The sequence below is a fragment of the Anas acuta genome, chromosome 15 (genome assembly GCF_963932015.1).
Source record: "Anas acuta chromosome 15, bAnaAcu1.1, whole genome shotgun sequence".
Taxonomy (NCBI): Eukaryota; Metazoa; Chordata; class Aves; order Anseriformes; family Anatidae; genus Anas; species Anas acuta.
The window spans coordinates 14,527,648-14,547,953 of NC_088993.1; the positions used below are offsets into that span (position 1 = coordinate 14,527,648).

A 20,306-nucleotide genomic window follows, 5' to 3' on the forward strand; every position below is an offset into this window, starting at 1 on the left:
CAGAAACTGCAGATTCTTGTCCCTTTGCACTCTGGTAGCTTTCTGGAGCAGCTCCTGGTAGATTTTTTTTTCAGTATTGGACCGAGCAGCTCTGCTGTAAGACCTGTCCAGCAGTGCTGGGGATATAGGATCTGGACAGGACCCATCCATAACGTGGGCAGGTTGGTGACTCCAGGGGAAACCTCCTGCTGCTCCTGCTGGCTCTCCACCACCTGCTTGAAACACCCCTTTCAGCAATTTTGATGATATTCTTCCCTGCTCTTCTACGAGATTCTGTTTTCATACTCACAGAATTTATTCCCTGACCTTGCTGTGGTATTTCATTACACAGAGAAAGAAAAAAAAAAAAAGGCAACTGCAATATCTGGTGTTTTGTGTTTTGTTTTTTTTTTTTTCCCTTTCCTGTACTGTGCTTTATTCTTGAAAGGGGAGAATGTTGAAGTAAAGCTGTGCCTGACATCTCAAATAATTTTCAAAGAATAAAATCAGAACATCATTAAAGAGATGTGAGGGATGTACAAATAAAAATACAGCCCTTGGTTCTTCGCTATTAATTCTCCAGTGTGGAAGAACCTAGCACGTTCTCGCTTGAAAAATTAACTGCCATTGTTCCTGGCGGTGTTGTTGCTCGTTTTATCAGTTTGCTCTCTGACAGCAATTAAAAGGTTTGCTAGAGAGCCTATCAGAAATTGTAGGGAAGCTGTGTAGAATAAAACGATTGTTTTTTAAGTCGCCCAGCATGGTGTTTCAGTGCAAACCCTCCTGAAGGTTTTGCTTTCAACATCTAGTCGTCAGAGCCTCAAAAAGAAAAAGAAAAAAAAAAAAAGCAGCCTATTTTCTGTGTGCTCTTAAGGAAGATAGATGTGAACCAGAACAGCATTTTGATGTTCATGGGGTTGGGCTTCTGGTATCTCTTTTCCTTTTTAGCCTTCCTGATCTGCCTGGGGGTGTTTACCCTTTCCCCCTCCGCCACCTGCCTGGCTCCGTTTCCCTGGGATGGGCAGCAGCCACCTGGGATGTCTGCAGCGGCCGGAGAGGGCTGAAAATGGAAAAAAAAAAATCTGTTTGTGTCCTTCTGCGTGCGTGGTGCTGGCCAGGAGGGGAATCCCAGAGTTTGCCTAAACTTTCCTGCGAACGTGACTTTCTTCAGAGGGGCTCGCTGAAGGTTTCAAAATGTGCCTGCGTGGGGAAGCGTTTCTCGGTGCGTTTGCGAGCCTTGATGAAACGGCATAAAGGGAAGCCCAGTGCAACTGAGCTCAATAGAAACAGTCATTATAGCTAATTTACTTGGTGCTTTTAAGAGGCATAGCTATTCATAAGTTGTGGTTTTGCCTGATGCTGCTGGTAGTATTTGTTTTAAATAGATACACTTGCCCGCACACGCTCTTTGCCCATTTGAAATCTTGTCTGGCTGTGTTGGAAACCTCATTTTAGACATGGCAATATGCAGTGTTAGGCAAATCCAGGTGTAACCTGTGGTGCCTTCTCATTAAGGAAAAAATCCCTTACCCCGTGTACGGTGCCAAGCAAGCGGTAGCGTGAAGTCCAAGGAAAAGGTCACGTCTGTGACCAAGTGGCAGTTTTATTTTATTCTGTTTTTTTCTGACGTGCTGTCCTTGTTCAACCATTTAATGTGCTTGCTTCCCTCAAGGACAGCGGGTGGATAAATTCTGGAAGCGTGAAGATGCTGAAAAGCACATGTTGTGCATTGTGTGAAGCCCCTTCGAGGTGACAAAACCCACTCCGGGAGCCCTGACCTTGCTGCCTTGCGAGAATTGCTGTGGGTACGGGACATGGGAAGGCTTGTTGGGATGCAGAAAACACTTCCCAGCTCTGTTCATGCTGCTGGTGTCTTGCCCCAGCTGGTTGACTTTGGGTTTGGAATAATTAAGCTGAATTTAAAATAAAATCGACTGTTCAGTTTCAGGAACTTTTGAAAATTTCCAGCCTGAAAGCATCGGCGTGGTAGCTGATGGGACGTACCTGATAGAGAGCGGAGCTTGTCTCAAAATGAATGAGCTGCATTTCGTCCTCTGAGAGGAGAAGGCGCTGTTTGGATCATGTGATGCTCAAATCTGAGTCTGTGGTTACGTACTCTGTTTTTTAATTATCTGCCAGAAATCTGCAGCACTGCTGCTGGTACCTCCTTCCTCCCCTCGAGTCTCGTCCCCTCCGCCTCCTTCGTGTCGGTGCTGCCACGTGGAGGGCAAGGCCGGGGGGCTGCTCTGCCTGGCAGCTCCCTCCAACAAAAAAGAGAATGAATATCAGCTCCACAGGTATTTGGAAGGACAGAAAATCCTTCCAGTAATGCTGAGCTATAGGCTAGTTGCTGCTAGTGCCACTGGACTGGGCGTGAGGAATGCTCACTGCTTCCCGGTGAGTTTGCCTTTACTAAAAGCAGTTTGGTGCTAGCTCGGGGGCAGACAGGACAGCCAGGAGGCAGCTAATGCCAGGACCAGGACAGTGAGGTTGAGTTATACATCTGCTGTCACAGGGCAATGGAAGTGGTTGCTGGCATTTTTCTGGAAAAAAGTTCCCAACAGAAGAAAACTGACATTTGTGAAGTAGAATTAAGATCGCTGTCTCTTGAATTCAACTCCTTATTTCAAGCCTGGACTCACTCATCCCAGTTCCATCCCAGCTGGCATTACCTCCTCTGTGTATGTGCAGCGTTGTGCAGGACAGCATGGACAACATGCAGTGACTGCATTACAAAGCATCCAAGGCAAGAGATTTGTAAACTTGTGGTGACTTTAAAGTTAGAAACCAGTCCTCCTGCATCTAAACTCCTATCGTGCCCTACACAATAACCATAACCAAACGTTTCAATGGGTTGCTCGGTCTTTGTGGTGGTTACGGAGGTCACTGCACTCCTTTATCTGCAGAAAAGCTCCATGCTTTCTGATCCCAGTTTTCCTTCAGTTACGTTAAAAACACTAACGGTGACTTCTGTAGCTTTTCTTCTAACTAAACAGCAGTGGATGACAGTAGAGGTGTGTTTACAGGGAGCTCCACAGTTTATTTCCTTATCCTGCAGCTGTCTGACAACATGCTCGTCTTGCCTTGTCTTGGCTTGAGTTCTTGGGAAGAACAAATGTACCGAAGCATCCCCGTGGCCTTTGTCAAGGAGCAGTGGATTTGGGGCTTCAACATTTACCTACAGGCCCCTCGGTTCTCTCTTTGTAAAAGCAGCAGGTTATTTTACTGACAATCACATTGCACATACTTCTCTGGACTCTGTGGGTTAGCCTTCAGTAGGATTTCTGTGTTAAATCTGGTCAGACCAGTGGTGCAATTGAAAGGGAAATAGCAAACGCTGAAAACCTCGTTGCTTTAAGACTGTGGTAACCTCCAAAATGGACGAGGCGGTCTTAAAAACCTGGCAGTTATGCTGCCCGTGTCCCCTAGCCTAAAGAGATGTGAAGAAAACAAACAGAACGACTTTAAAATTGCCATGGTGATAGGTGCATGCCTGTCTTGTAATGTGGATTTAGACTTAGGAGAATAAAACCTATTTGTCTTCACTCCTCCAGAACTCCTCCTGTAGTCTTGGTGCAATTAACTTTTTCATTTGGGATCCAGATAGCACCAGCCGAGTAGACAATAAAGCAGGTTTCTTACTGGCGTTGGCTACAAAATGTTATTTAAAAAAATAAATAAATAAATCCCTGCGGTGGGGAGGGGAACAGGAAATGTTGGCTGATGATATTATTAGTTTGTTGTAAAGGAGGGGTGAGTAGTACATAATCTCCTGTGACAGCTAAGACAGCTGTACAGAGCTTGTTGTATGGTTTCATGACATCCCTTCAAAATAATATTCACTATAATTCACTCGCGATTGAAAGGTGGCTTTGTTACTCATGCTTTTGCTTACCTTGCTGCTTCAGACAGCTGCAGTTCCAGCAAAATAATCGTCGTGAGCACAATGCTGCTGATGATTATTGCCATCAGGGAGCAAGGGGCTACCTTCCTTTTGGAGAAGATGGAGAAAATTGATTTGGCTGTTTCCCTTACTGAAGGGGGTTGGGTGGGGGAGGAACCCTTCTAAGCATTTTGCAGTTGAATTTTTTGTGTTTTATGGTTTTTTGGTGTTCTGAAATGTGTTGTCTGTCTGTGGTCAGGCTCCCCACAGTCAGAGCAAAGCATCACAAAGCAACAGATCTTGTCGTGCAGTGGTCGCAGCGATGATTTGCACCTTATTTTGGAAGAAATGGGAATCTGAGGTAGCTGCTCTTGTGTCAGGTAGTTTTGCTTATCTGTCCACGGGCAGGCCTTCAGGGCTTAGATCCGTGTTTAGGTAAGTGAAGCAAACTCTCATCTCCTCCTAACCAAATGCAGTTTGATCTTGGGTAAACTTTCCCAGTGAGTCTTTCATGTTGGCCAAGGCACCTCCTCTCAGGCTGCTTCAAAGTATGGCAGGAACAGGGAGTGGATTTATGACTTAATGGGAACGTGATTTTCATAGATGCTAGTGCGTTGTTCTTCCCTTAGCTGATTACGGAATACCAGGAAAATTAGCTGCAGGAGGTAATTGGGGTGCTTCTTTCTCTGTGAAGGCAGCTGCATGCACTACCTGCACGCTGAAATTTTGGTGTTTACCCTACACCTTGCATTAAAGGGTGAGAAGGATCCGTCTTGCCCTCTGGTGAAATCAGGTACCTTGAAATAACTGGAAATGGTAATGGCTTAACAAAGGTGAACGAAGGCAAATTCTCAGTCGAGCTGAGAAACCCAGCGTGGTTTTGGATGGGAATAATACGGTGTTCTTCTGGGTGAATGGCACAGAACTGGTGAGGAGTTGGAGGGGACAGAATAAAGGCTGGTGTGTGCAGTTTGGTTGGGGATTTTAATACCTCTTACAAAGGCTTTTGTGGGGCTCCTCAGTCAAATTTTAGCGAGTGATGGCTCTGTTTCACCATGGCACTTGGTGCCATGAGAGCTCTGCCTGTCAGCGTTGGCTGGGTCGGAGCAGGGCACTGACTGGGGAGGTGACCGCCACCTCGTAGGGTATGGTGTGGCTGCTGTCCCCTGGTGTGGTGTGCCAGAGGGAAGGGTGTCAGGGTCAGGGGGTGCTACCAGTAGCCGTGAGCTTAAAAAGAAAAGGTGGCAGTTGCAGCAGAGGGGGACCATCATGCCTAACTAATTTTTCTGAATGGAGCCACAGCCCCGTGTTTCAGTTCTGATTCAGATGGCGAAAAGCGTTACTCTCAATGAAGCATCTCACGAAACGTTTCTTGCTCAGCCTGCGCCCTGGCACAGCTCCTAGCACGGGTGCTTGGGGCGTGTTCGCAGGAGCAGCGGCTTCCAGAAACTGCAGCACGATGGAGGAGGCAGAGGTAGTGCTGGCTCAGTGACGGCAGCTCGAGTGACAGCTCTTCTGGTTGCTCCCCTTTGCATCATAAACCAGAATGATGTTTAATATATATAATAAATACATGCGTACGTATATAAGCTTCTTTATTTTACTTGGCTTCTTCATGATCTTTGTCTCCTCTGTTTTTACACCGTGCTTTTCTGCGGTGTAAATGCACAGCCCTGAATCCAGCTCCATTTCCTGTCTCCTTTCTAAGTCTCTCCGAGCAGCCTTTTCTTGCCCTTGTGAAACAGATTTTAGCAGAAGCCATTTGGTGGGGAGCAGCACGCAGGGTGCTCTAACAAAGAAATCAGTGACTAGCCTCCATTTCTACCGAGTCTGGCACTACCTTTTGGCAAATGCACCTCGATCTCCTTTACATCTGTGAGTAAAAGGCACTTGGAGGAGGGGGGGAGAACATTTCTGGTTTTTATGGTGTCACGCAGGGTGTGGAGTTGTCATGTTGCCTTTTTTTTTTTTCCCCTAACCATTTTCCCCGAAGCCTGCATTAGGGGTGAATGTTTATGTAAAGTCTAGTGTTCCCTAGCGTTTTATTTTCAGGCCTTACGTAGATGAAATGCTTGTGGTCACTGTCGCTGGTTCACCACATGAAGGAAGCCTAATAGCACGGGCGCTGTGTTGTCAGCGTGAGGAGCTTGTCCAGGAAACTTTTGAAATTCTGTCGTACTTAAAGCAAACAAGCATTTCTAGCAACATTTTGTTGTTGTTTGTTACGTCGCTGTAGCAATGTGTGGCATGTGCACTCCTCCTGCTGCCCTTGGTCTCCAATGTATATATAGCGTGCATTCAGTGAGCTCAGGCATGCAGCAGGGAGCCAGCAAGCCGTTTGCTTTGACTTTCTCCTGCCTGCAATCTCACAAGGCAAGAATTGTTTCCATGCAATTTCTGGAGCCTGGTGCATGCATGTGTTGTTGGTTTTAAGACGCACATTCTCCCTGCCTCGCAAGGATCCTGGAGAAATGGGAATCCTTTTCCCAGAAGGACTTCAGATGTACTCACACACAGTTACATCATGTTTTATACAATAGGTGAGGTTTATATGGCCTGGGACTGCAGGTTGGACCTGTCTGGAGCAGGTTATCGAGGACAGCTCTGCGCTTCTGCAATCGAGGCAGGCTGCCTCCTGCCTGCAGGTGACCGAGAGCTTTTTGTGGACCGTTAATTCATTGCTCTGTAATCAGCTGGGAATTTCTGAGGTGCTTAAAAGAGTTGCATCTTAGACACCTTTGGAAATAGCAGTTGTCTTCATTATGCTTTATATGTTGAGTCTAACTTCCAGATTGATCTTTTTCTCATGATGGAAACGTTAAGCCGTGGTGGTAATTGCTGTGCATCTTCGATAGGAACCATGCGACATGGATCAAATGGTCTAATTCAGCTTAAATAACTTCAAATATATACAGAAATCTTAGTGAATGTGTGCTCGGGTCTGCTTGGGCTGCCTGTCTTGTCCAGCTTATCTTCTGGAGAAGTACAATTCTCATAGGCTTAAATCCTGCACTAATGTGCCTCGGTTTCTAAATAGGACTACCTGATACAATTTGCATTTATCCTTCTTGCTAGGAAAGAGGTTAATTAAGGGAACAATTAGAAAAGCTCATTAAAACTGCATCCAGCTTTAGTGTAATGAAAAGCGAGCTGGCTGTGACATGGTTCATGGTGAGGCTGTCCCGAGTTCCCGGTGCCACGGCTCCCCGGTGTCGGTGCGTGTCGGCTGACCTGGGGCAGTGTCTCTGGGCTGCACCGAGGCTGTCCCTGCTGGTATTTCTGCGGTTGTTGGAACAGGGACTGCAACAATAACGCTAATCCCAGGCACCTTCCCCCTGAGGGAGGGGAGGAGTTGTGCAGGAATCTGTGCTCTGCGTTTCGCATTGCGCTTCCATTTCTTGCGTCCCCGCTTTTTACAGCACTGAAAGCATGCAGGCACTTCGGACCAGCTGCCCCCACTCTGCCAGGCAGCAGGAACTAGCACAGCCCAAGCTTCAGAAGCCTTCTGAAACCATGCCCACCCTCCCAGATTTCCACCCTCTGCTTTTTGTGGGACTGGTTCTTACAAAAGGGCCACGTACGTGCTGGCTAGCGAGATGTTAAAGCTAGCTGCGCAGTCTGGGTTCTGCTCCAGTGGGCCGGGAGGGCTGTCTTTCTAAAAACGAAATCCCAGCAGCCAACAAATTGTTTGCCTGTGGAGCCAGCCCAGCCCAGCCCAGCCTCCCCGTTTCTCTCCCTTGTTCCAGTGCGGGTAAATCACGTGGCTGAACCCGATAGCTCCGGGGAGGGCTCCCAAGGAGACGCTGTGCGAGATGGGCCTCTTAGGCACACGGCTGCTGGGTCGCCTTAAACTTCACAGTTAGCTTGATTTAGGATTTAGGAAAACCAAAAGTTGGCTTTGTGAAATTGTCCGTGCTCCTGGACTGGTGGCACCAGCCTGGGTGCAGTTAGTGCCTTCTTATCTAACGTTACAGCATCAGGAAATAAAATGGAGTTGAGGAGCTGGATGCATGACCTGGAGGCAGTGATGGGAGGAGATGCTGGTCTCACATTATTGGGTTCCTCTGAAAAGCAAAACGTGGTGGTGGTGGGACAGGGCTCCTTGCTGGTGTGCACCACGGTGCAGGGCTGGCCTTGGCCGTGCTGCGGAGCTGCTGCAGGGCAGCTGGACCTGTTGGGATCACACTGAGCACTGTTAAACGAGGGCTGGACTGTCCTGGGCTCGGTTAGAAGGGCTGGGTAAGCATGGCCAGGCTGCATGGGCAGCAGTGGTGTTCTTATTTCATGCAGTAACAAGCACAGGACCTCTGAAGGGAATGAAAAGCTGCACAAGCTCCTGCTGTACGTAGCAGCACCGCGGCGATTCCATGCTGCCGGATGCTGAGCCAGCTCACTCGAGATGAGCTGGGAGATGAGGAGGAGCTTCCCATGCCAGAATGATAATTTTGCTCTTTTCACAGCAGGTTTCTGAACGTTACCTTACAGCAGAACTAGATTGTGAGACACCAAGAGCAGGAAAGTATGTTTTTAGAACAGCAACAAAACGTTTCCCTGTATTTCTCTCACTAGCAGAGGTGAGATGAGGCAGTCACAAACACTGATTTACTTGCCTACCACCTGGCTCTGTTACCTACAGGATTCAATAATACCCTGGTTAAAGGGATTATGTTCAGCCATGCTCGTGGTGCTAGAACAACGCTGCCCATGTCCCCTCATTTCCTTCTATAGGCGAGGTGCTGGAAGCCAGCACAATCGCTGTGCTCTGCTGGCCTTTCCCACGGTGAAACCTGGTTTTTATTTCCTGCTTCTTTAACCTTAGTATCAGTGAAATGATCCCTGGAAAGCTTGTATTGATTGCACATTATTGTCTAATTAAAGCGCAATAAGTAGAACTGCAGAACACTCGCTTTTACAGCCCCGTGCCTATTGTAGACACTATAAATTAGAAAGCTTTCTGTTCAAATACAGAAAATGTCAGTGCTTATTTCCTTTTGAATTTCACAGCATCTCTTGAAGGCTACACATGTAGATGTGTGATCATTTGCTTTTTCTAAGTAACAATTGGAAAGAAATGTTTTTATAAAAGAAATGAAACCCTGTAGACTTGTAGCAGCCTTGTTCTGACCCTCTTAGCTATAAGCCACGCCGTCCAAAGGAGGCACTTGTAAATAAATGTATTCTTTTTTTAATAGGAAACCTGCTAGATTATCTTTTAGCATCATGTGCAGAGATATAAATGGATATTAGTTTTACAGTGTGTAGAGGCCGGTCTCTAAATGGCGCTGTCTGGTCTTCCTGGGGGCTGTTTGGGCTGTCTGGTCTTTATGGCTTTTTTTGTTGAGTGTTACTCGTGGCCTGATACTTTCTAGTAACTCGCACCTTCCTGAGTTATGTGCAAGGAGCCAATAAAAGATAAATTCTAGACCTTGATAAAGCAGGAACCCAACGGTTTGTCTTTGTAGTTCTATGTCACGCTTAGTCATTGATGGAATACATGGCCTTGGGGAAATCATTTAGCCTACCCAAGCCTTCAGCTTGCATCTGAAATCCCTGTGATGTATATGCAGTGATTTGTGAATGATGAACAATTCCTGCCTAGGAGTCTGGGCAGAAAGATGCTGTAGCGGGTGGTGGATTTTTATGCTATTAATTTATTAATGATTCAATAGTTACATATAAAAACATTCAAACTGTTTAGCATCATGTGTGACAGTGACTTTCCCTTTCTTTCCCGTACAGGTGTACTTTTCGATTCCCTAGCACGGTTATAAAGATCCAGTTCACATCTTTATACCATAAAGAGGAAGTAAAAGAAGAAGCCTCATCGCCTCCCCTTCGGCCACTTTACCCTCAAATATCGCCTCTGAAGATCCACATCCCGGAGCCGGATCTCCGGAGCGTGGTCAGTCCCCTCCCGTCCCCCACAGGCACTATCAGGTAAGATGTTACCCAGCCCCTGCCACCCTCCTGAGGTTCTTCTCATCTTTCTGTGTGTATTCTGGAAACTCCATCTCTGTTTTGACGCCGGCCTTTATCAGCCTTGTGTTCTTTATCTGCTGTACTTGATGCATGAAATGCCCCATTAAAAATAACCTGTGAAATATCTGATGTTCAGAATGACGGAGCACAGTCTAAAATTTTGTTGCCTAAATGCAGGGCTCAGGGTTTTTGTTTAAGAGCTCAAAGGGCGGGGGCTGGCCTCAGCATGGAGCTGTTTATCTTTGGCAGAGGAATTAGAGAGATCTGTCAAGACCCACCTATATACGCAGAGAAAAGAAAGCAGGCAAATATTGTTAGGACTGCCTATTTTATTTTTATCTCAATAACATTCTGTTGTTGCTGGGTGGTGCCGGTGCTATCTGGAGCTAGGGACGAGGGTGGCCACTGGCATGTGGTTTCCTGGGAATAGAAGGAAACGGGGAGGATGCTGACCGTGCACCGAGGGGCTGTAGCGATTTGAATGGGCGTCTGTGCGAGTATCCTGTTTTGTAAGCTATCCGATTCAAGAATGTGCAGTAGACACAACCTGAACATCAAGTTACTGTCTCGACTGTTTTCTCTCCTTTCGCAGCAAAGAGCTGATGTTACAGCTTTGCACTGATCTCTTTTAACATTGAAGCTGTTCCTTAAAGTATAATAAAGTAGTAATAATTAGTTAATAAAGTAATAAGCAGTAGCTGCTGGTTTGTTTTCTTGTCCATAGACTTGTAAAATGTTGTAATAAACAAACACATTCTGTCAGTTAGTGCTAATTCGGTGAGTAGTATTCAAATCGACATGGCTGAGAATGACTTCAGGGTCACAATGGAGCCCGTTTGGTTTTGCATAGGGCTGGAGGCCCTTGCTTGTTTGGGTTTTTCCCCCCTCTTGCAGAGCTGCACAGATGTGCAGTGCAGATATTCTAGAAAGAGGGGGCTGGAGGGAGCTGTGGTTTCAGCCCTCTGTTCAGGCACTGCTTTTAGTTTATATTTAACCTTCTCTTTTTAGATGAAGCTTGTTGCTGGGAGGGGAGGGGGATGGTTTCTTTGCCAACATATGGTATTTAGTTTCCATTCAGTCATCCTGTGCAGAGCAGCGCAGTGTGGTTTGTGTTACTAACGGAGGCTGTATCTTTTGACTCTGGCATATGCCTGCAACTGATATTTGACTCCCCGAGAATGTTTCTTTTGCATAAGGAGAAAGTGGAAATAGTGGTGTTGAATTGTGCTCGGCCCCTAACGGGGTGTTTACTAAAGATGATTAATGAGTGCATCCGTTTGTCTCGAGCAGAAGCGAACCCAGCAGAGTCTTCAGAAAACCTCAAAAGACATCTGAGGTTTCACTTGCCAAATCCCTTTCGTTTCTGAGTTCCTCTTCCAGAGGAGGGGCTGACACGTTTGTAAACATCCCTGCTCAGCCCCTTCAACCTCCCTCTCTGCCTCCGTGGGGTCTCGCAGCTCTTGCCTCCTGCGGGGCCGTGATCTGGGACACGATTTGGGTGTTTTGCTCTGAGAAGGGGAACGTTGCCCTTCGGGAGCGTGTCAATGTGCACTCTGGCTGTCTTTTTTGGTGTCTTTCTATCAGCACATGAGGCTGACACGGTGTCCTCAGCCCCTTCCCCAGAGCAGGGCTGCAGGGGGCTCAGGCTGGGACCCTCACCCCGTTCCCCGGCTGCCTCGGGAGGCGTTTTCACAGGCTCTGCTCTCCTCCTCCTCCCTCTCCCCCTTTCCAGTATTTACTTTCCTAATTTGGTTCGTTTGCCTCGCTCCTCCCTGATTGGCCCATGGAAAATTAGTGCACTTTGGAAATCCTTGGCCGGGTGAAATTTCCTTTTTGGAAAGCGGCTCCCGGCCTCCTCTTCCTGCCTCCACCCCACAGCAGGCCGCAGGCCGGGGCCTTACCTGCGCTCCCTGCACCCGAACACCCCTTGGTCCTACAACCATTCCTGCCCCCAGCCCTGCTCTGCCTCCCCGTTCCCATTGCAGCTTGCTTCCCTGCAGCTTCCCCCCCCCCCCAGCAAGCTGCTGGGTTTCTTTCCAGCCTATTTATTTTCCCTCCGCGAAGTGCACCGCCTAGAGAAGGAATGAGCTTTAGTTAAACAAAAGCAAACCTGCCACCCTCAGCAGCTTTGCAAAGCAAGATTCCTGCTTGCTCCCAGGGAGAAGCGTTTCCACTGTTTTCTTAGCTAGGTGTTTTATCTCCAGGAGGGGCTGTTTTGCAGATGTTTTCAGTGCTGTTGTACAGCTTTAAGGGAAAATGTTGGCTGGCAGCATGCTTTGTGAGGCTTACACACAGGCAATAACTTATTTCTTCCTGCTTTGAGTTCAAAAATCCTTTAAAAAAAATATCAGGCTTACACAGTCTGAAACAAAAAGGCCGCTGTGGTTGCAAGAAACTAGTAGAAGCAGCCTGTCCATATTGCACGTCATAAGAAAAGGCAGAATATCACCTGGATTCAAGCAGAAATCTCTTTTCAGTAGACTCAGGGCACTGCAAAGCTGTCTGAAAGCCATGTGCAGTTTGGCTAAATTCAGCTCTGCCCATTGGGAGACATCTGATAGAGGACTGGCTTTCAGTGTGGCTTTAGGGTTCTCCACTTGCATCTGGAGCATCCTCTTTTGGTGACACTTAGGTCATCTTACTAATGACCTAAGTTCTTCACCTGTGTTGCCAACCCCGTTAACTTTGCCTGGTTTTGCTGTAAATCCATAATACCTACGTGGATGTACCTCCATGTGTGTTGTAATCCAGTCTTCAGAGCAGCTTGTGTTTGGATTACGAACAGATCCACAGAGGCAAGGTATGATGCTGGAGCAAAAAGATGCTGAGTTGGAGTTCAGATTTATAGTGTTTAGTTACCTTTTTTTTATATAATCTTCCAGTTGGTATTAGTGACCCTGTAGCGGTAGCTTAACTCTGAAGTAGAGCTTACACTCTGAAGTTGCCTCTGAAGCAGCAGCATCTCTCTAAAGTACTGCCCTTCAGGGTTATTGGTTTGTTTCTTTGGGGTATTTCTAAAAACGAATTTCTCTGCATGTTCTTCCCTATTCTAAATAGTAGTAATGTTGTCACTCATAAAATAAATGCTACAGTAAAGCAATTCAGAGTGCTGCACTGTGGAGTCAGTATCAGTGTTCACATTTTCCAGCAGTTACTTCTGACTTATCTGTGTACCGGAATGACTGTGGGTTTGAACACTGTCTTGTACTTTTTCACTGAAAGGGGATGGATATGTAGCTCACATATGCAGTCTTTATCAGTAAATAAAAATAAAAATTCTTTGACATACAGGAGGAAGAGCCCTTAGAGCCCTGTGAGAACCTCTTGAGAAGCATCTGGTGAGGGTCAGTGCTAATAGTTAAAGTGGTCCATGTTTGTGTGGGGGCCTAAACTTAAATTTTAGAGAATTTTTAGCACTTAATGTGCCTGTCCACGTTCAGTCATTGCTAGAATAGTCAATACCTAGTTTGCAGTGAAATTAATTAGATGAATAAATGAAAGATCAGCTGACATCCTTCTTCACTCTTGTTTTATAGTTTTGATTAGCAAAAGAGAAGACGTGAGCTGAACTCTTATAGTTCCAGAAGCTATAAATTTTTCAACCTTATTTGCTTCCCTGCCCCCCTACACACATACTCCCTTTATTTTCACGAGGCCAAATGAGCTCAGTAACATGCTGCATGCCCTGATTGTGGGTTATTCAGAGGCCTGCATTTCAGGAACTGCAGTTATGTTGGTTAAGTCACCAATGTGTTTTGTGGCCTTTTACAGGTCATTTAAATTCATTGGTTGTTTTTTATGCATGTAGAGCGTAATAACTACTTTCCAAGACTGTGTAGTAGATAAATTATGGATTGGGCTTTTATTCTGTAAAGCATCATGGAAGTGTAAGTTGGCAGGGGGTAGTGTGTATGTATGTATTCTTACGAGCCATGTTATATTAGATGTGTAAGCGCTGGATATGCTTTGCTTCAGACTTGGCTTGCTAACGAGGGCTTGCTTTTTTCTAGGCTCTAGGACAGCCTTACAACACCATTTCAGAATTCTTGGGTCTTAAAATGAACTTGCATGTTTCTTGAAAGGTATGCAATGGGAGTTTGAGTGAACCCTGACTTGAGTGGTTGCATGCACTCAGTGGGACAGGACGCATAAATATTGCATGTTCCAATTCATTCAGGCTTTCCTTCTTCCTATAACACTGTTAGCCACTTAACTGAAAAGCCAGCAAAGAGCTCGAAGGCAGGATTTTTGCAGGCTCTTTTGCATTGTCTCGGTTATCCATTACTTCCTGCATTCAGGCAGAATATACAGCCCTGGTAACTCCCACAATTGGACAGAATGGTGATTGTTCTTAATCGCCCTTGTCTCCAAACCACAAGCCAAGTAGTGCGATGCACATACATCCCATCAGAACTGCAGCGATCTATACGGGGCTCGGGAGTTCCTACGCATGTTTATGTCAGATAATGGGCCATGTGCTAGTGGAGATGCGCCAAGCCATGTGCTGGAGGAAGGCTTGCAGATGTCACCAGCTACACGAGCACTTCCTCTTCCCTTCACTTCCCCTGATCAGCGCTGCTGTAAAACGCTCGCTGAATCCACAGCCAGAGTGAGCTCACTTCCTTTCTAAGAGGGGAACTGCTGGAGTGGAGACAAGTAAAAACAATTTGAACTTTTGTGGATAGCTAACTTTCTCTCGCTGTGGCTTGTTCAACAGCTTGGCGTTTTTTTCAGCATTAAGCAGGCAGAGTAGCTCTCATGTTTCCCTTTTCACATCAAAATCCAGCATGGTTTGGCAATCTCACCACTTGTGATTGTTTCTGAAACCTGTCTGAAACGTGCAACGTGCAAGGGCTTGCCTTTCTTTCTTTGAGTTATGTTTTTGGGGCTAGGCTGGGGAAGGAGACAGTGGCAGAGGATTCGCACCCATTACTTCTGATTGGTGTATCGTGGAAATGCTTGTTTCGCAAGCTGAAGTGCTGTACTTTGACCTGGTTCTTGCTTATTGCACATGGAGAGGAAAAAAAAAGTCCCTATATCTTTCAGTATACCATGTGTAGGCACTTGGAGTACAGGAGTAGTCTGAGATTTGTGGCATTTCTCTAATACGGTCCTTGTGTGCAGGGAAGCATACCTCCAATTAGAAAAGATCCTGTTAAGAAACGAGGATTCTCCCTTTGTACTGAATTGGGGCTTTAAAAAAAAAAAAAAAAAAAAAAAGCCTGCTCAGACAGGAATCTTTGTATTGGCAGTGTTGCCAAGGTGGTTTCTTATCACTGCTTTGTCTTTGTACCTGCCTCAGAAATGTGCATTTAGGCATTTTTCAAAGGCACTGCTCATGTGAATACTGTATCCCAAACCACAAGAGTTTTTTTTTATATTCTTTTCAGCGATGCAGGTTCCAAGTCAGGTGAACAATTTTATGTGGAATCCCGGGTAATCTTTCCTCTTTGCCATTAGGGAGGGAAAGTGCTTTATCCATACACCTGGCTTAAATTAAGCTTCCATGGCTTGAGCCCTACAGATATCTTTCTTGCAGAAAAGAATGGAATTAAGTAACGGCAGTTTTCCTGCATTCCCCTACTGCCTGTCCTTCTGGGGAAATTGGCACTGGAATTTGGGAGTGTTTCTGTTCCCAGCTTGCTCACAGACTTGTAATATGACCGTAAATAAATCATTTAAGCACTTGTTGCTCCCCCGCCCCAAGTCTGTAAAATGTGGTTAGATGGAGAGAGTCTGGAGATCTTTACATATGAACCACTGTGTTCAGGCAACGGATCCATCTAGCCCGGTATTCTGCCTCAGGGAGGTGTCTTTGGGGTAATTTAAGAACATAGAAAATACCCGGTAATGCTAACTGGTGTTCAGTCTGCCTCCACCATTGTCATGGTTCAAGGACTGCCTTTGGAGCAGTGACTTCTTAACTTTCTGTCTCATAAAACCCCTGACGATTCCCTGTCTTCCTCCTTTTCCCACAAACTTTTATAATGGCCTTTTGTGTTCACATAAACTTAACATCAGCCCTGTCTTACAGCATGTTGTTCCACGGTTTGACTACAAACATAGAAGGACTTCCTCTTGGTTTGGACCCGCTGTTAGTTTCATTTCATGTTCACCAGCACTTCACTTAGAAGAAGCCGGGAGTTGTTGCGCCTTCTGTTGGCTCTGTTTTTATAGGCTGTCACCTCGCACCTCAGCTTTCTGTCTTCAACTATTTGTCTTCTGTATGGAATCCATTCCCTGTCTCTGATCATCCCAGTTACCCCAGTCAGTACCTTCTCTGAGTCTAGCTGTGGTGATGGTGATGTGATATTTTTGTTGAGATTTTAATGAAGTAAGACAGAACAACATCCAGCGTCCTGGGTGTGGATGCAACATACACACACTGGTACATCCTATTTTTGCACTCTGATTCTGCAGTTAAAACAAAGTGATTTGGAGCATTCCAGCAGAAATGCAGTAAATTGCACATCTTCTCCAATAGTTGGTATTTAAAGATTTTCTAGTTGTTAAAAAGTGCTGTGAATTTAAGAGGCTGGATTCTCGTTGGCAGTAGTCAAAAGTAAATCATGCTATGAGATCTGTTATGTTCTTAATAGCCAGAAGTAAGCCCTGTGATTATGACATTCTGCCTGCTACACAGGTGAGTGTATTGCAGACACTGCTTTCAGCCCTCAGCTTCTTGGCCCTACAACAAGGGTTAAGTATTAAATGGAAAACACGCAGCAAAGGGCTGTTGTGATTCAGCACGTGGTCACAGTCTGGTTCTGAAGCTGAGTCTCGGCGTGATGTTTGAGGAACTGTGTCTCAGTGGCTGCCTGCAGTAAGTGCTTCAAGTCGAGATGCTGAATCCTCTTGGTGGATATTGAAGATCTCTGGGGCTTGGGGCATTAACCATGGTGTCATGGGGTTAAGGCTGTGGGCAACTGCAGCTGGTTTGCTTACATGCTGGGTGTCTTTCGGTGGCATAAAATGCATGCTTCCTCTCCACAGCCTGCCCTCTTCCAAACAGACAAGTTTAATGCAAATTAGCTTAGGTTGCTTGTAAGCTAACGAGTGTTCTCATGGACGGTTAGCATGGATCACAGCAGTACGCTCGAGTGGCTGAGGGCTGGGTGAAATTGCATACCTGGCCGTAGCTTTGCTCAGTAAATGTTTGTAGTCTTAAAATGGGTCACGTTATCCCTTCAAGCACTGAGGGGATGTCAATGTCCAGCAAGTTGTAGTCACTATCCCCATATCTGATTGTGTATTATAGCACAGGCAGGTGTTTGGAGGAAAAAGTCTTTGTTTTTAGTATTTCTTAATAAGTGGGGGAGTGCATGCAGCGTCCCTGGCCAGCCCCTGCTCTGGGTGGCGAGGAGAATTCCAGGAACTCCAGGAAACTGATGTCACTGCATTGTGTTTGCTTGTTTTCTTTAAACCCCACTAATGTTTAATTTTAACTTAACCCTCAGGAGGGTATTTTTAGTAAAACCGTTTCTTCACTCCTTCTGTCCTGTGTTTAGGGGGGAACAGATTGTGTCACCTTGTTTTTTCCCCATGTCAGCTCTCTCTCCCTTCCTCTTAAGAGCTCCCCGATGATTGACGGAGAGCTTGAGCACTCAGCAGCGTGTTACCCTGGCTCTTTGCATGGAGTGGCTAAAGGATCATGTTGTTTGTTCTGCACCAGGGTCTCTTGATCTGACGATTGATCCAGGCTGAAAGGAGGCAGGTCCACCTGGATGGACACTCACCATCCTGGTGAAAGCCCAGTACTTCTCCCAAATCTTCAGATACTGCTGTGGCTGTCCCAGGGGGCAGCTCCTTCCTTCGGGGACTATCAGGCTCTTCAGCAGCTATCTGCTGGGAGAGACGGGCTTTTCAAAGAGTTAACAGCTCTTTAGGTTGGAGGGGATTTGTCAGCACTCTTAACAGAATCACAGCCCTGCAAGGGGAGGGGGTTTGTTTGTTTGATTGATTGATTATTTATTTAAAGCAAGAAGTTATACTTAAAGCTCATGATCAGCTCCAACAGTTCAAATCTGAACAGTAAAAATGGGGCTACTTCATTTTCCTCCTCAAAGAATGAATCAATTCATGTGTCTGAACTGCATGGGACGATTTTTGAAGCCATAAAGAGCAGAGGTGAGGAGGATAGAAATATAGCTCTGAAGTGTGTTTTTACTGGAAAACTTCTGTTTTCAATATCCATGATCTAAGTTTTGGGTGCTGTTTATAGGGATTGTTTTTCATGTATTTCTGCAAATGAAGAATCAGCAAACTGTTTCATGCTCTTCCATTCCGAGTCTCTGCGTTACAATAGTTGCTCACGTGCCAAATTCTAAGATAAAAAGAATTGCCACGTTTTTGATTTGTCATTGTTTCATGTATGAAAATTACTTTAATTTGTAATTATCTACACGTTATAAGAAGTGTGTATAGGGAAAAGCTGTTAAAAAATGACAGCGGAATAATTAAATTCACACCAGCTCTGCATGTGAGAGCTAAGACATCAAGAGCATCTTCTGTGGTGTGGTGTTACCGCTTCCAAAGTGGGCTCAAAGCGTGGAATAGCAAACTTGGATTAATTTTTCAGCACAAACAGGTCTCAGCTTTTTGAACGACTAGGTAAGAAACGCTTTTATCTCTTGCAAAGACAGATTTATATATGGGCTCATTGACACTATTTGCCTTACGCCTCCTGAAAGCTTCACCTCCTGCCATGCTTCTGAACAGCATCACCCACTAACACAAAGGACCATCAGCGGGTGCTGGAAACGTTACCAAGCCCTGTGCAGTGGTTTGTATGGCTCACCCCATATGCCAGACGGATGAGCTGGGGTTTCCTATTGCAGGGGTTTGTTGTGGCTGGATTATTTTTTGCCTTTTTTTCTCACCCAGCCTCTACCTATAATCCTGTAATTCCCTTTTAAAAGAAAACAGCCTTGGGTGGTGCTGAGCTCAGCACCACAGCCATTTGCAGAGGTGTCACAGAGGCAGGAGAAGCTGCACTTCTCAGTTTACGGGGTGGACTGCTAGGAAACGGTCATTCTTTACCCTGTCACATTGCTCGTGCACAGGAGGTGTTACCCACTGAGCCAACAAGGGTTGTCTCACCGTTTCCTCTCCGTCTGTGTGTATGGAGAAGGCTGTTTGGCCAGCCACCTTAGTGAGGAAGGGACCGTGTTTTGTGTTTCCCATGCAGCACTTTGCACAGTGTGGGCATCACTGCCTTTATTTGCATCAGGGTTGGCACTGCTGTTGGGCATTTTACTGCTAAGAGGATTTTTTATACCAGTTTTCCTGACTGCCGGTTCCAGCTCTGGGCTTCATTTTGCATCTTGTCATACAATTTGAACCGCTTGTTTTGCTGCGTTAATCTTCTGTGTATTGTTTTGCTTTCTTGCTCATTGTTTCTCAGCTCTTAGGCGGAAGACGTATGTAATCCTGGGATTTGGCTCTATGTCGTGCCACTCTGGCTTTGCACCCCTCCCTGCAGGATGGAGGAGAGATGGAAGAGGGGAACTTCAGGTCTTAAATTTCCCAGCCTCATCCCTCTCCTCCTGTCCTTTGTACCCTGCCAATCAAGGATGTGTGATCCCTAGACAAGTCTTTCTGATTAGTTCTCATCTTGTAGCACTCACTTCTGTGTGCCTGAGTGGTGCTGCAAATTACAACGACCTTTTATTTGTTTGTAGGTTTTCATCAGCTTTAGCGTGCCTTTCCTGCTCTGTAGTTGTTCCTGTAATGCCATCTCGTGGTCGTCCCAGGACTCAGATGTCTCTTCCCCACGCTAACCAAAGCTGATGAGACGAGCTGCCTTCTGTAGCAGTGACTGCAGCTCCCTTCTTAGCTGCATTTGTGTGCTTGGTGAAACAAGGCGATACCTGTCTCTAGCTATGTAGTTAGTTATTCATCCCAATTTCAGTGTATATTTGTCTAAGTCCCTTGCATAGAGAAGCTGTTCAGTGCTTTGAGACTGTTTTCTTGTGATCGTGGAAAGGGGGCGGTTGTGTCAGGATTTATAGAAATTCCACGTTATTCTCTGATTGTTTCTGATTATTTGTATTTATTTCCCATCTTTCTGTGCTTTGGATAAGCCACGAAGGCAAAAATAAATTCAGGGCATGTATGCTTCTCAGCAACTTCAAAGCTTTCCTGTACCTTAGGAAGTAAGAACCATGTGTCTTGTTACTAAATACAGTAATTTCTTTTTTCCTTTTTGTCTTCCCAGTGTTCCCAACTCTTGCCCAGCCAGTCCACGTGGTGCTGGATCCTCAGGATATCGTTTTGTTCACAACATTACCTCGGATCTGCAGCTGGCAGCGGAGTATGCTGCAAAAGCAGCATCAGAACAGCAGGCAGATGCATCTGGCGGGGACAGCCCAAAGGTTCAGAGAAACATTACTTACCCAACAGGGCTCATTGGGAGGCTTATTAAGACCTGGCAGTTTATTGCCAGTGCTGAATGCAGTTAAATGAG

At 45.9% G+C, this 20,306-nt stretch overlaps 1 protein-coding gene across 3 annotated transcripts in view; it reads left to right on the plus strand.

Moving 5' to 3' along the window:
• FOXK1 (forkhead box K1) overlaps positions 1-20,306 on the plus strand; it is a 55,239-nt gene that overhangs the window by 15,541 nt on the left and 19,392 nt on the right. For 2 of the 3 annotated variants that reach the window (XM_068699750.1, XM_068699751.1), the window contains exons 2-3: positions 9,602-9,799; positions 20,058-20,214. In XM_068699750.1, coding sequence (XP_068555851.1) covers positions 9,602-9,799; positions 20,058-20,214 — 355 coding nt within the window. Of the gene's footprint in view, positions 1-5,510; positions 5,738-9,601; positions 9,800-20,057; positions 20,215-20,306 lie in introns of those variants that run through there. The other variant, XM_068699752.1, reaches the window with a different exon arrangement.